General features: G+C 36.8%; 2 protein-coding genes across 2 annotated transcripts in view; one reads left to right on the top strand and one right to left on the bottom strand.

Annotated features, from left to right (window-relative positions):
- LOC129745379 (3-hydroxykynurenine transaminase-like) overlaps positions 1–15700 on the bottom strand; it is a 44806-nt gene that overhangs the window by 14067 nt on the left and 15039 nt on the right. The window lies entirely within an intron of this gene.
- On the top strand, positions 1308–15634 carry LOC129745381 (uncharacterized). The gene is made up of 4 exons (XM_055738438.1): positions 1308–1694; positions 1892–2002; positions 15249–15326; positions 15439–15634. The coding sequence occupies exons 1-4, from the start codon at positions 1586–1588 to the stop codon at positions 15576–15578; spliced, it is 438 nt and encodes a 145-aa protein (XP_055594413.1). The 5' UTR covers positions 1308–1585; the 3' UTR covers positions 15579–15634.

Below are 15700 nucleotides of genomic sequence, written 5' to 3'. Positions count from 1 at the left end.
CGCATAAAGCATCAATTGCAGAAATTTTTGGTTTTGCTCGATCGAATTTAATTTTACATTTTTCCTGTCAAAAATTGTTTTAAAGAGCAAGTATAAGGGTGCTGCATACATTTAGGGGTAAAAAATACAACATAAAATTCTACTAGCTAAAATCATAAAAATCAATATGAATGATGAATGATGAATGAAATTTTGAAATTAACAAACACATTATGCAAAACAATCATATTCCAGCATATGGAAACGAGATTTGAAAGGTTAATCTTTGATTTGCATTTTGATGCATTTTAGCCCAGACTGGTAACTGAATTTAAAAAATATTTATTTTAAAAATTTGATGATTGTCCGAAATATATTTTTACACCCACAATGTTTGTATAGGATAATAAAAGCAATATTTAGTTCGTAGGTGATATTATTAAGCCAATAGGCCATACTGGGTCTAAGTTTTTAACGACACCGAAAAATGTAAAATTTTGTACATCTATTGCTCGATTTTCAAAATTTTCTATGAGAATCAAAAACTTTAAAAATCTCTCTCACGATGTGAGAAACTATGTCATCGTCACTTTTTTATCATTAAATGATAAGAAGATTATATTATAAATTAAGTAACAATTTTGACAATTTGCATCGTTTTGAAGTAATTTTGATATTTTTATTTATACTTAAAATGCTTACAATTCAGACAAACCCAACAGTTTTGATAAGTCAGATTATTTTTAAATTAAAATTTTTACATTTTTGTAATATCGACATTTCGTCAATTTTTAAACGTGCTTATCGTGTTTATAAAAAAAATTGATTCTGTTTACAATTTTGAAAATTTTCAGCTTGATCGAGGTGTTAATTTTTTCTTAGAATTTTGACATTCTTGGCCATTTTTATAATTTCTAGAACCCAGAAAACTTTTAAGAGTTGAAAATTTGTATAACTCAACAATTTCGAAATTACTTATCGTTAATATTTTATAAAGCTAAAAAAATTGAAAAAAAAATTTTAGACATTTTTTAAAATTTGAAAGAAAAGTTGCAATGTATTGACCATTTTCGCGATTTTCGACAATTTTAACATTTGAAGATTTGTGTTGGCAGTCCCGCAAATTAAATTTATTAATCGACCATTTGACGAACATGTAGAAAAAAAACTCTCATGTTTTACGAAGTTCTATGTTTGGTTCAAAATGTTATGCAAAAAACAAAAATTTGTCAAACATTTTAAAATAAGGTTTTAACTATAAATAAAATCTTTTTATGTTATTTTATTTTCGTTAAATTAAATTTATTTTTTTATAATGTTTCTTCAAAAGTTTAGTAGCTTTGTTCACAGTTTAATGAACCAAAAATAGTCTAATCGAATTGGTATGTAAAATAAAAATAAATCTCTAATCGCACTGATAAGAAAAAGATGATCTGTTTGATTTTTTCCTCTCCCAAGGATCCTTGCAGACAAATTTGCTGTGAAGGCGAAAAACTTCACGTTTGGACGAATTCATTGTTACATGATTTCCAACGGCTATAAAAGTCGCTAGTTTTTAATGAAATCTTTACAGTAGTTAATCAAGATTACGATAAGCAGCACAGCGATGCAGTCTCTCCATTTTTTATTTCTTTTGCTGATCGCCATCGGCTTCGCCAGCCTTGGAGCAGGATCGCCCCGATCGTATAACGAAATCCACGGATACGACACTAAAGGTAAATGTTTAATGATTGCTCAAGGATTTTTATTCTGCCCTACAGAATAGGATTTTTTTATATAGCTAATGTCAAATGCTAGATTTGACGAAAATTTTGACCCATTAAAATCTTTTTTTAATGAAAGTTAACAAAACCCGAAGAGTTTAATTTTTTCAAAATGTAAACCAAATATTTTTTCCTTCTTTTGATTACAGCTTACTCCTCGAACAGTCGTGGTGAGTTGGCCACCGATTTTGACCGGAAATGCCAAGAATGTATGGACCGTTGTGCAGATAATGGTCAGCTTGGAGTCTGCAGAGTGGACGGTTGTAAATGCAAGCCAAACATCAAGCGATACTAGGAACTGTTAGCAATGATGTTTGGAAAGTACACACAAAATTTTCGAGGCCAGAATTTAGCAAAAATTTGCTCAAATTTGACCAGCTAGAAACTTAGCAAAAAAATTAGCAATATTTTTTAACTATAATTTTAGCAAACGAGAAAAAAAGATAGCCGCCGCAATTTTTACTCAATTTTTTAGCAAAAACCGGAAGAAAAGATCGCCCGGATCTGAAATTTCAAAATTTATTGTTTTTTCTCTGGAGAATCAGGGAGAACGTTTGATTATGAAATAGAATTCACAAATTTACTTCACTTTCAATTTATTTTTAATTTTTTTTTTAATTTAATTTCACGTTCGATCAACGGAAATTCCGGTTCCATCTTCATCGACGAATGCACCAGAGTGTGTGCCGGATGCAGCTCGTTGAAATTCCAGCTGTGGTCCCCTTTATTTCTGGTCTGATGGGGGTTTTGTGTTGCAGTTGTAACCTGAAAGAAAAACAAACAATTTTGGATTTAAAAATCGGAAAATTTGTACAATTTATAATTCGCCCTTACCTGTACGCATCCGGTGTCGATTTGGTTAGTATTTTGTTGTTGACTTAGCCACCACTAGAACCACAAGCATCGAACTTTCGGAACCGCGCACAATCATGTCTGTTTGTTATTTTTCTTAAAACCCGCGGCGGCTGTTGTCTGTGCACAAAGCGGCTAGAAAAACTTTGTTTTGCTAAAGTCAAGCAAAATGAACTTTCTAATTGCTAAAATCAAGTAAATTTAGCTTTTTGCTAACTCAACAGTAAAAAAATATTTTTGCTAACGGAAAGTAACAGCGAAATTTTGCTAAGTGGAGCCCCGAAAGTTTTGTGTGTACCTATTTATTTTTGTTGAAAGTTTTCATCAGTGGAAAACAAACGAAGAGTGATAATAAATCATCTGAGATGAACTATTATTGACAGGAAACATAACCTTATGTTATTATTAAGAATATAATCCCTCCAAAAATCCGAAATTTTCTGTAGCTAGATTGAATTTTGGAAAAGGTTGGAAAATGGAATTTTTGATATTTCTTAGAGCATGAGTAAAATCGTTTTGCAGTCCCCAACAAAATTGTTAAATGAGTTAAAATCTTCTATATCAAAGACTTAAAGACTTTCTTTATGCCTGAAATAGTTGTAATCTTATCTATTGAAATTTCTAAAAAAAATCGAACTTAATTTTTTAAAGCGTTCTATTTTTGAAACTAAAATATCTATCCAAGATCTGCATACTTAATCATTTCTCCCGTGGTCGGGACGATTTTGTCCTGTATTTTCAACAGCTAAAATTACAGGACCATTTCGGGGCATGAAATTAGCTCAGGAAAACAACTGTCAAATACACCTGTAGATGCGAAACAGTTTTATCCTGTAATTTGCAAGGAGTATAGAGTGTTCCTGTAGGTTCGAAATGGCTTCCATTCGAGATTTGCCAGAAATTTCGATATTTTTTTGTCGTAAATAAAACAATAATTTTTTCAAATATTTTTATATCAATGAATAATATCTCATTTCACTTTAGTTTGACCTGAAAACAATCCAAAAAAAACTGTCACATATCAGTTCTTCCGTCAGTAATAAATTGATTTAAAACATTTACCTGCTCCAATACCATTACATGCTGCTGTGTCCAGTGGTTCGATCAACATTTCCGTCAGGCCCCAAAGTGTGGCATATTTTTTTAGTTTCAGCAGCCAGGTTCATCGACATCATCAGCTTCGACGGTGAACCCAGCATCGAAGACTTTCCAAACCTTCTGTTTAATACGACAGTGTTCTTATAATCACTGGGAGAAAACGGTTCTGTGAATCAAATTTATTCTAACCAAATAAACAAGTACCGACCAACAAACAAAAACTGCAAAAAAAAATGACTAGTTTTCTTTTCCATGCATTGGTGAAATCGAGAGAAAACAAACGTGATGTTTTTTTTATACCGGAGAGCAAGAGAAAGAAAATTTTACAAGAATTGGGTCTCCCGCGATTCCGGAAAACACTGTCCTGAATTCACAGGTATACTTTAAGCTCCTGTGCCCTCGTTGCAAGTTTGTCTCAGATTTCAGGAGAGATCAATAAGCATCCCGAGATTGGATCATAAATAGATTCAAAATTTGATTTTAATTTTCAAGTAGGTTTATCAGTTTATCAAAGATAATCAAAATTCGATTTTACTCAAAGCTGATCAACTTTAAAATTTCCACACGTCATATCACCAACACTGGAGATGGTAGACACATCTGCCGAACGATTTGAATTCAGGGCGGCGATATCTTCCAAAATCAACCAGTAAAATATAGGCACCAACATTGCTTTTCCCTTTTGTTATTGATAGAAAACCAGTTGATATTCAATTCTACTGAGTATTCAGCATTATTATAATTTCGAACATAGCTCTTGCCGAAATTAATAGCCCATTTCGTTTTTTTCAGATGTGAATTGCATAGCGCTTCAGCGAAGCTGTCTAGTTATGTAATGTTTACATTAGCAAATTTGTGTTACGTATACTGTCAAGTGGTTTTTTAGATATTGTCCAATGATAAAAATTTTTGGCTTTAATTTTTGGGCAACACGTGTGCCATCTATAATGCCCCCTCAAAGAGGATCCATCAAAAGCTAACGAAGTATACTAAATATGTACTTTTCACTTAAAATTTGTAATTCCTAATCATACATATGTTGATGATGGAGTGAGGTTATTCTATAAAACAATCATGGCTCAGAACTGATGTCAAAACCTCGAAAACGTATTCCAGGTTCAGAATTCTGCCACAGTTTTTCAAAATTTTCTCACTTATTGGTAGTAATTCATTTTTGAATACTAAATTTGAAATTAGATTTAACTCATTTCAGAGATTCTGGTTCCACATAATCAAAATCGAAATTATATTGGTGTTTTCATTATTCTGGTTATGTATCTTGAATTTTGATTTCGGTTCAAATCATCATTAAAAAATGATATAAAAAGCTGAAATCATCGTTTAAATTTGGTTTTACATATCCTTCAAAATTTGAATCATGATTGTCGATACTCATACGCATTTTTTAAAATTCATTTATTATTTTTCGGAATATGAAAAAAGATTATAAATCACTCTGAGTTTTTGTTTCATATTCAGATTCGAAGTTCATGAACCTTATCTTATGCAAATTCAAACCTAACAAAGCTTCAAAATGGCAATACAGATTCATCCATCGAAATTTTTATTTTTATTTAGATTTGCAAGACATAATTGAAATAAATAATAATCATTGAAACCCAAAACATTCAAATTATAATTATGGATTCCTTCAAGGCTCTGAAACTGATTTCAATTCTTGGCTCGTATTTCTAAATTCAGAAACCGTTTTTATGTACATTTCAGAAAACGTATTGAAATTCAGAACTATGAACTGTTCAAAATTTAGCTTCAGATTCAGCTCGTAAATGAGTTCCGAAATCAAAATAAAATTATCAAGATGACTATTTCAGTAAGGAATTCGAATCGCAAGAGATTGCAGGCTTTTAATTTTGCTTGTTGGTTCGATTTTTTAATTTAATCAAAGTCAGTTCGTTTGCACAATCCTGCTGAAAATTACAAAATTTATATAGAATTTAAGTTTATTTTGTCCTTTGAAAAACTTATTTAAAAAAAATCACAGAAATTGATTTTTAATGAAAAGTCATAACGCGTATCTTCTTATCAAGAAATTTAAAGGAATTCCATATGTTTTCCTTATGTATTGCTCAACATTATTAATATTGCAGTTTTTTTTCTAGAACCAAATTTCAAACTAAAATCTTTAACTAGGATCGAATTTTCATAGATCCAATTTGAACCGCAAAATTTAAATCTTTTACTTTAACTTTTGAAAATTTGTTTTATTCATAGATTTTTTGTTCGAAATCAAAGGGTTTCTTAAAAAAAACTATTGAGAATTTAAATATTTTTTTTAGAAACGTCGCTGGTGAACTGGCAACAAAACACAGACTTCCTACAATTTAGTTTAGGAAGTCCGGACTTCCCAAGTAAAATTTAGTGCTGACGCTATTAAAATTGTAACTTCAAATCAAATGAGCAAAATAATGGCCAGATTACCGAGTTTTACCCGGACTTGCCTAAATATTCAATAAAAAATGGGAAATGTTCGGCCCGGCCCGATTGCCCAAATTTTGTTAAAAAAATTCTGATTTTGTCCGAATTCATTCACCTTTTTTTTTGGAAAATAAAAAAAACAAATTTCATAGTTCTAGTTTCAAATTTTGTCTTCCAAAAATGAATTTTTTTAAGCTAGATTTATAAAAATAAACATATACAATTTTTTGAAAACCTGAAATACGATTCAATATCTGGTTATGTTTTTCGATATAAATAATGATTCAAATGTTTTCTTTTTGATTTTTGTTCAATAGTTCCTGCATTTGTCAAATTTTTCCGAATAATACCTGAATTATGGTTTGGAAATTTCGAAATAGAATGCATGAGCAATGAGTTTTGCTAGGTTTTAAATGGCCCAGATAAGTGCGGAAAACTTCTGGCAATAATAAGCTAAGTTCACCAGATTTTAATGCCAATTTTAAGATTTCAACCATCGATGAAAGGAACTTTCCTATTTTGTTACTAAAGAGTTCTTTATAAAAATCTTAATCATCATTTGAAAGTTTTCAGGATATATTTTCAAAAGTTTCTATTTAATATGACAGACTATTTTTCAACTTCAAGATTTGAAAGTTTCAATATTGAAGGACCCACCTCTCAGAAAAAATAGGAGGGATCTTAAAAACAATGAAAAAAAGCCCTTTGAATTAAAAAAATGTTTGTTTTGAAGCGGGAGGAGTTTTAAGATACAGGCAAATTTGTACATAACCAAAATTTGTGCCAAACTTTATGAAAACACCAAAACATTGGATTTTTTCTAATAATATGTATGTTACATTTATTGAATATGAGAGTCATTCATTGGTTAAAATGGGAAGCGTTTTTAATACAATTTATACAGTTCAATAAATTATCGATCGACTGTGCACCGAACCGAGGATTGCCGTGGAATCCTTTAACAATGGAGCAACTGAACGACCTTGACCTGGCTGACGATATTGTTTTGCTCGCCAAAACACAACCAGATATGCAGAGCAAACTCGACGACCTCACCGAAAGTTCCAAGGCAGCAGGTCTCAAAGTCAATGTCGGAAAGACCAAGTCGATGGAGATCAACACAGGAGATTCCTCCAGTTTCATGGTAGCTGGGCAACAAGTTGAGAAAGTGGAGTGCTTCCAGTATCTTGGTGGCCAGATAGCGCCTGATGGTGGTACCAGAAAGGATATCGAAACCCGGATCAGAAAGGCCCGATTTGCGTTTGCGAATCTCCGAAACATCTGGCGGTCACGCCAGATCTCTCTACGAACAAAAATCCGAATCTTCAACTCAAACGTCAAATCCGTATTGCTGTACGGGTGCGAAACTTGGTGCACATATGCGGTGACGACGCGAAAACTGCAAGTATTTGTAAACCGCTGCCTGCGGAACATCATCCGCGCTTGCTGGCCTGGCAACTGGATCTCGAATGAGGAACTACATCGCCGGTGTCATCAAAAGGCGCTAGAAATCGAGATTCGGGAACGTAAGTGGAGATGGATTGGGCACACGCTGCGAAAAGATGAAAACGAGATTTGCAGAGAGGCGCTTGACTGGAATCCAGAAGGTCATCGAAGAAGAGGCAGGCCCAGAAACTCGTGGCGGCGAAGCCTAGCCGCTGAAATCCGAACTGTCGACGAGAATCTTGACTGGGACCAGGTGAAGACGCTGGCTCCGGATCGTCAACAGTGGAGGTCTTTTACCACGGCCCTATGCACCGGTGGATCGGCGCGGGATCATTAAGTAAGTAAGTAATAAATTATCTCGTTATGTAAAAACACTTATGTTCATCAATTTTTAACAAAAATACTTCTAGAATTGATAAAATGTTGTCTATTTTATGTCAATTTTGTAAGGGTTTTGACAGGATTTCCGGTCTAAATAGAAACAGGCTTAAAACCAAATTTCACGTTGATCGGTTCAGTAGTTTCCGAAAACTGTTCGTATTGTGTCAAATTTTTGTTAATTTTGTATCGGAGCCTCGCTATTTTAATTTGGAAGAGTTGGAAAGTATTTTAGAAAGCATTCCCGGTCTTCAAATCGGCTTCACACCTAATTTTACGATGATCGTTCAGTATGGGAGCCCCTTCTCCTTTAAATCAGAGCGGTTTGAAAGTATTTAAGAAACCATCTCCGACCCTAAAAACTCTTGCATACCAGAATTCACATTAATCGGATCAGTAGTTTTCGAGTCTATAGGGAACAGACAGACAGACACACAATCATTTTTATATGTATAGATATAGAATAAGATTCAAAAATCGATTTCAATTCAGATAATTCAAAAGTTTTAATTCAGGTTAAAAATTCAGATTCGAAATTATGATTTAAAAATCAGATTGAGATTTAGCTCGAAGTTTAAATTCATAATCAACATTAAAATATCAATGAGTGAACTTCAATAAGGTATCCAATTGCAAGAGATCGCTGCTTCGAAATTTTTTGTTTCTCCATTTTTCCATTTTATATTTATTCATAGTCAATTTGCAACCATTGGCAACCATGGCATTATTATATAACATGATCTTATTTGAGTTTGAGTATTGCGTTTTTTGAAAATCTAGATTTAAATTTAAATTATTTTTACAGGATTTTAATAAACGAATAAATTGTGAATGGTAATTTTTGATGATAAAAGAACTTATACTTGATCTTCAGGTGAGAATTCAGCTGGAAATATATTTATTGGTTTGTTGTTTAACATTATTTATAATGAAAATATTTCAAAAACAATGTTTAAGCTTAAAAGTTTATATTAATTGAGTTTACAATAGTTTAAAAAAAATCTGATTTGAATCGCAATTTTTTTTATTTTAAAGTTTTTGACACATGTTCATTCATGTTTTCCTTTCAAATGAAGTCTGAAAGAACCCCAAATTTATTTTTAAAAGTTTCTTTTAAAAACTGGAAACTTTTAGGGCTTATTATAGAAAGTTATGATATTAAATAGATATTTAATAATGTTAAAGAGGAGTTAGAGCAGGTGTTGACAAATCGCTCCGTGAAACAGTCGTTCTTAATAAAGAAGCAAAAAGTATTAAAAAAGAGGAACTAATATCAAATCAAGTGCAAAATAACTGCTAAGGTGTGAGAAATTGTGTATTGTGCTGTAGCAAAACTAACTATAGGATGTGGGAAGGAACAAATCAACTTCCGAAACTTCGGTAAGTTGCAGTAGGTTTCGATCCCGAATTCCGAAGCGACGGTGGACAATAGGTTACGGACTTATTTTGGACCACCTTGTCTAGATCTTTTATAAAGAAACTAATAATGAAAAAAAAAATGCATTACATAAGGTTCAACTATATTTGATAAATAAATTCATGATTTGTTGCTTTATAAGAGAAGTTAGACAAGGTGGTCCAAAATTGGTCCTTTGGTCCAAAATATGTCCTGTCGATGATAAACTATTTTGTGAGATCCAACCTTTTCCACGATTTCAGACTTATACATTGTATGGCTTTTATATAAAGTAATTCAACACTTTGCACATTATTCATATGCATAAGGAGCGAATTCCACATTTTATTCCTCCCCTTATTCCAGTATCTTTTATGCTATTTACCACATGGTTGGCCTGCTCGTAGTGATATCTGCAATACATTAATGTATCGCTAGTGGAGTAGACAATGTGCAACTCGAGACCCCATACACCCAACCTTCGGGTAGTGGTCATATCACCTCTTGTCTGCAACTCCGATTCTCTACCTCCCCGTGGTACTAGCTGGGGTGCGAGCAACCTTAGCGGAGATCGGGTACCCAACCCCGGTGGATGCTTTGGTCGCATGCAGAATGAGTTAGGGGGCTCCGTACGCGTCTGTTCTCCATGTTAGGGGCGGCGTGCGGAGTGCAACAACGTCCTGGTGGTGTTCGGGACCCAAAACAGCAACATCACGACGCACACTGGGGTAAAACATGAAAAAGGCGATCAAAACTGTTTTCTGCCGAAACTGTTCGTTTTAGACCTATAGTGTCTTCGAGACAAATGACCAGCATTACAAGGGCTAAAAAATAAGTTTTTTAAAAAATTGATTAATCCACCTAGTAGTGAGTTAGAAAAACTAACTTTTTTAATATCCATTTTAGAGCTGTACTGTCTGAGAAAAGTTTTTAGCTTGTACCAATTCTAGCAACTTTGCTAAAGAAGTCATAGCTGTAACATTAATCGTTTCAAAGTTATGACAATTTTTAGAAAAATAACACCAATTTTCAGTTTTTTCAACATAACTTTTTTGCGCGTGATTTTTCATATAAAATATGTTCTAGAGAGTTTTGAAGACAGAAAAGTTGTACACTTTTGCTGAATATACTGTATAGAAATTTTGAAGTTTAAACGATATATCTTAAAAATACTTAACAAAAATAGTCATTTTGAACTGGTTATATCTCCTGAGTTCGGACGAGTTCGGTTACATATTTTACAGTTTTGCAATTAGAAAAGTATCGCCTTTCAAACAATGTACAATTAAAAGTGGCCAATTGTGACCTTCATAGTGTAAATGTCAATAGAAGTGAGCCGAAAGTGAAGTTTTTATACTAATTTGAGCATAACTATTACTATTTGGCTGCAACATGTAGGATTCCTATAAGTAGGCCTACTTGAACCACCTGGACTTGAGATGGTAGATGGGCTCAAATTAGTATAAAAACTACATTTTTATCTCACTTCTATTGACATTTACACAATGAGGATCAAAATTGGCCACTTTTAATTGTATATTGTTTGAAAGGCGATACTTTTTTGATTGCAAAACTGTAAAATATGTAACCGAACTCGTCCGAACTCAGGAGATATAACCAGTTCAAAATGACTATTTTTGTTAAGTATTTTTAAGATATCTCGTTTAAACTTCAAAATTTCTATACAGTATATTCAGCAAAAGTGTACAACTTTTCTGTCTTCAAAACTCTCTAGAACATATTTTAAATGAAAAATCACGCGCAAAAAAGTTATGTTGAAAAAACTGAAAATTGGTGTTATTTTTCTAAAAATTGTCATAACTTTGAAACGATTAATGTTACAGCTATGACTTCTTTAGCAAAGTTGCTAGAATTGGTACAAGCTAAAAACTTTTCTCAGACAGTACAGCTCTAAAATGGATATTAAAAAAGTTAGTTTTTCTAACTCACTACTAGGTGGATTAATCAATTTTTTAAAAAACTTATTTTTTAGCCCTTGTAATGCTGGTCATTTGTCTCGAAGACACTATAGGTCTAAAACGAACAGTTTCGGCAGAAAACAGTTTTGATCGCCTTTTTCATGTTTTACCCCTGTGTGCGACGGTCCTCCTGCGAGATAGTGGGGTTAGCTGCGGGCCTTGCGAGCCTGTGACTACTAAAAAACATAAGCAACGAATAACGAACAACAAATTTCGGATGGAAATCGGCAAAGACCCACGCGACGAAAAGGGACTAGCGATTGGAAACTTGGAACATGGAACTGCCGATCTCTAAATTTTGTGGGCAGTACCCACGTGCTCTCCAACGAATTGAAGAGCCGCAAATTCGACATCGTAGCGCTGCAGGAGGTATGCTGGAAGGGCTCCACGGTACGAACGTATCCAGATGGTCGTGCCATCTACCAGAGCTGCGGCAACACACACGAGCTTGGAACAGCTTTTATAGTGATGGGAAAGATGCAAAAGCGCGTGATCGGGTGGTGGCCGATCAACTCACGAATGTGCCGGTTGAGAATCAAGGGCCGGTTCTTCAACATCAGCATCATCAACGTGCACAGCCCTCACCTCGGAAGTACCGGTGACGACAAAGACGAATTCTACGCGCAGCTGGAGCGTGAATACGACCGTTGCCCAAAACATGATATCAAGATCGTCATCGGGGATTTCAATGCTCAGGTCGGCCAGGAGGAGGAATTTAAACCGACAATTGGAAGGTTCAGCGCGCACCAGCTGACCAACGAAAACGGCCTCAGACTCATTGATTTCGCCGCCTCCAAACGAATGGCCGTACGTAGTACCTTTTTTCAGCACCGCCTCCCACACAAGTACACCTGGAGATCACCGTACCAAACTCAATCACAGATCGACCACGTTTTGATCGACAGCCGGCACTTTTCGGACATCATCGACGTCAGATCCTGTCGGGGCGCCAACATCGAGTCGGACCATTATCTGGTGATGGTGAAGATGCGCCCAAAACTCTCCGTAGTGAACAACACGCGAAACCGGCGCCCGCCTCGGTTAAATATCGCGCGACTGAAGCAACCTGAGGTCGCGGCAGACTACGCGCAATCGGTCGAAGCAGCGCTGCCGGCAGAGGGCGAGCTTGACGAAGCCCCTCTCGAGGACTGTTGGGATACCATCAAAACAGCCATCAACAGTGCTGCGGAGAACGTCATCGGTTATGTGGAGCGATCTCGACGGAACGACTGGTTCGACGAGGAGTGTAGGAGGGTGATGGACGAAGAGAATGCCGCGCGGGCGGCAGTAGTGCAAAGAGGCACCCGTCGAAATGTGGAAAATCACCGACAGCGGAAGAGGCAGCGAGTCCGACTTTTCCAGGAGAAAAAGCGCCGCCTGGAGGAGGAGGAGCTCAAGGAGCTGGAGCAGCTGCATCGTTCCCAAGAAACACGGAAGTTCTATCAGAAACTCAACGCATCCCGCAAAGGCTTCGTGCCGCAAGCCGAAATGTGCCGGGATAAGGACGGGGGTATCCTGACGGACAATCGTGAGGTGATCAAAAGGTGGAAGCAGCACTTCGATGAACACCTGAACGGCGCACATGCAGGAGATCAAGACGGTGGGGGAAGGTACATCGCCGGCGTAGCCAACGACGAAGAGGAGCCACTCCCAACGATGAGTGAAGTTAAGGAAGCCATTCGCCAGCTGAATAGAAACAAGTCGGCTGGGAAGGATGGCATCGCAGCTGAACTCATCAAAATGGGCCCGGACAGGTTGGCCGACTGCCTACACCGGTTGATAGTCCGGATCTGGGACATAGAACAGCTACCGGAGGAGTGGAAGGAGGGGGTAATATGCCCCATCTAAAAGAAGGGCGACAAATTGGACTGTGAGAACTACCGAGCGATCACTGTCCTCAATGCCGCCTACAAAGTGTTGTCCCGAATCCTACTCCGCCGCCTCACGCCACAAGCAAACAGATTCGTGGGAAGTCATCAGGCCGGCTTCATGGAGGGACGGTCTACGACGGACCAGATATTCACATTACGGCAAATCCTCCAAAAATGCCGTGAACACCAAGTCCCTACGCATCATCTATTCATCGACTTCAAAGCCGCATACGACACGATCGACCGTAACGAGCTATGGAAAATCATGGACGAGAACGGCTTTTCCGGGAAGCTAATCAGACTGATCAAGGCGACGATGGATGGAACGCAGTGCTGTGTGCGGATTTCGGGTGAATTGTCGAGTTCATTCGAATCGCGCAGGGGGCTTCGACAAGGTGATGGTCTATCCTGCATGATGTTCAACGTGGCGCTAGAAGGTGTTATTCGACGAGCGGTGGGCGAAATGCGGGGCACGATTTTCAACAGATCCAGTCAACTTATCTGCTTTGCCGATGACATTGATATAGTCGGCAGATCATCTGCGGCGGTGGAGGAGATCTACCGCAAACTGAAACGCGAAGCAGGAAGGATTGGGTTGATGATTAATACGTCCAAGACGAAGTACATGCTGGCCTGCGGATCCGAGACCGACCGAACCCGCTTGTCCAGTAATAACAAGGTCATGATCGACGGCGACGAGCTGGAGATAGTCGAAGACTTTGTCTATCTCGGCTCACTGGTGACCGCAGACAATGACACCAGCCGTGAGATCCGGAGGCGAATTATCAGCGGAAGTCGTGCCTACTATGGACTCCACAAGCAACTGCGGTCGAGAAGACTTTGCCCTCGTACGAAGTGTAACCTGTATATGACGCTTATTAGACCGGTTGTTCTCTACGGGCACGAGACATGGATATTGCTCGAGGAGGACCTGCGTACACTCGGAGTATTCGAGCGACGAGTGTTAAGAACCATCTTTGGCGGCGTACAGGAGAACGGAGTGTGGAGGCGAAGGATGAACCACGAGCTCGCGCGACTCTACGGCGAACCCAGTATCCAGAAGGTGGTGAAAGCTGGCCGGATACGCTGGGCTGGACATGTTGCGAGAATGCCGGACGACTGTCCTGCAAAACAGGTGTTCGCTACGAATCCGGTAGGAACAAGACGAGCGGGGGCGCAACGAGCGAGGTGGTTAGACCAAGTGGAGCGTGATCTGGCGAACGTGGGGTGCCCGAGAAATTGGAGAACGGTTGCTATGAACCGAGTGAATTTTAGGAATTATGTTCGTCAAGTTATGTCGTGAGACGGAATACTATGTAAATAAAATAAATAACATTAATGTATCAGATAGTATGTTGAAAAGAAAAATGAAGGGTACAAATCTATCATTTTCCAGGATGCTTGCCAGTTTGGGCTATGTTGGTAAAAAAAGAAGAGGAAGAATAACTTTGAAAGTAAGGGCACTTAAACACAAATAATGAGTGACTTGAAGGTAGTACCTAATGTTTTTAGTATAGTTCAGGTATGCATTGTTCAAGCAAAAATGTTCATGAAATTTTCAAAATTGAAAATATAATCTAAAATCATCTCCATAAAAACTTTGTATAAAATACTGTTCAAAATGATATATTTAATAATACTTATATACTGCTGACGATGGAACCTGAATAATGTTGCCAATTCAGCGACATTAAAATGGGAACGTATACAATGTTCGCCAACCAGGACCTTGCTCAATTTGAGCTGAAGGTGCAAACTTCTCAAGACATTTGCTGAATTTACTCAATCAGTGAACCCGAAGTAAGATTTAAAAACACAGTCGAAGTCAGCTGATAACAGATGGATGTCGTATGCATTTTTATTTGTTCAATGATCCTACATAAATTTACGTTGATTGCTAAAAACCCTTCAGTTGGTCATACTTTCTCGTTATACAAACAAAAGACCTAAATCTATATAAGATGCTACAATTGAAAAGATTCCCACAGATTTCTAGTGATAACTTGCAACACCACAATCATGAAATTTCTTAATTTTTTGCTTCTTTTAGTGATTGCTATCGGATTCGCCAGCTTTGGAGAAGCATCTCCTCGATCGCGTAACGAACTGCGGAAAATTAACGCTGAGGGTATTAAAAACATTTGATTTTTTTAAATTTTGATGATTTTGATTCCTTGAGATGTGCAATATAAGTAATTAAAAAGTTATTGAAAATTATTTTCTTTAAATTTTGTTCACAGTCTTCCTATCGAGCGATGAGGGACGATTCACAACCGATAACGATAAAAAGTGCAGAGAATGTGAGGCGTACTGTGTAAGACAAGGCGCATATCCATACTGTTGGCCCGATAGGTGTGAATGTGTGCATAAAATTTTGTAGATATTTTTAGACATGAATGTGCTTCGTCATTTTTGATCAACTGTCACATTTTTTCTAAAGTAACGATTAACTTATAAAAAAGAAACATTACATTTTAAAATTTGGATTTCGAATTTACATAT

This window comes from Uranotaenia lowii, chromosome 2 (genome assembly GCF_029784155.1).
Source record: "Uranotaenia lowii strain MFRU-FL chromosome 2, ASM2978415v1, whole genome shotgun sequence".
Taxonomy (NCBI): Eukaryota; Metazoa; Arthropoda; class Insecta; order Diptera; family Culicidae; genus Uranotaenia; species Uranotaenia lowii.
The sequence above is the reverse complement of the archived record's forward strand: the minus strand, read 5'-3'. Positions and strand labels throughout refer to the sequence as shown.

Bases quoted from the DNA above. Each gene is read 5' to 3' on its own strand.
- LOC129745381 (XM_055738438.1), top strand. From the start codon at position 1,586: ATGCAGTCTCTCCATTTTTTATTTCTTTTGCTGATCGCCATCGGCTTC. The intron at 1,695-1,891 runs GTAAATGTTTAA...TTTTGATTACAG, and splicing joins CCACGGATACGACACTAAAG to CTTACTCCTCGAACAGTCGT. The intron at 2,003-15,248 runs GTTGTAAATGCA...TGCTTCTTTTAG, and splicing joins TGGAGTCTGCAGAGTGGACG to TGATTGCTATCGGATTCGCC.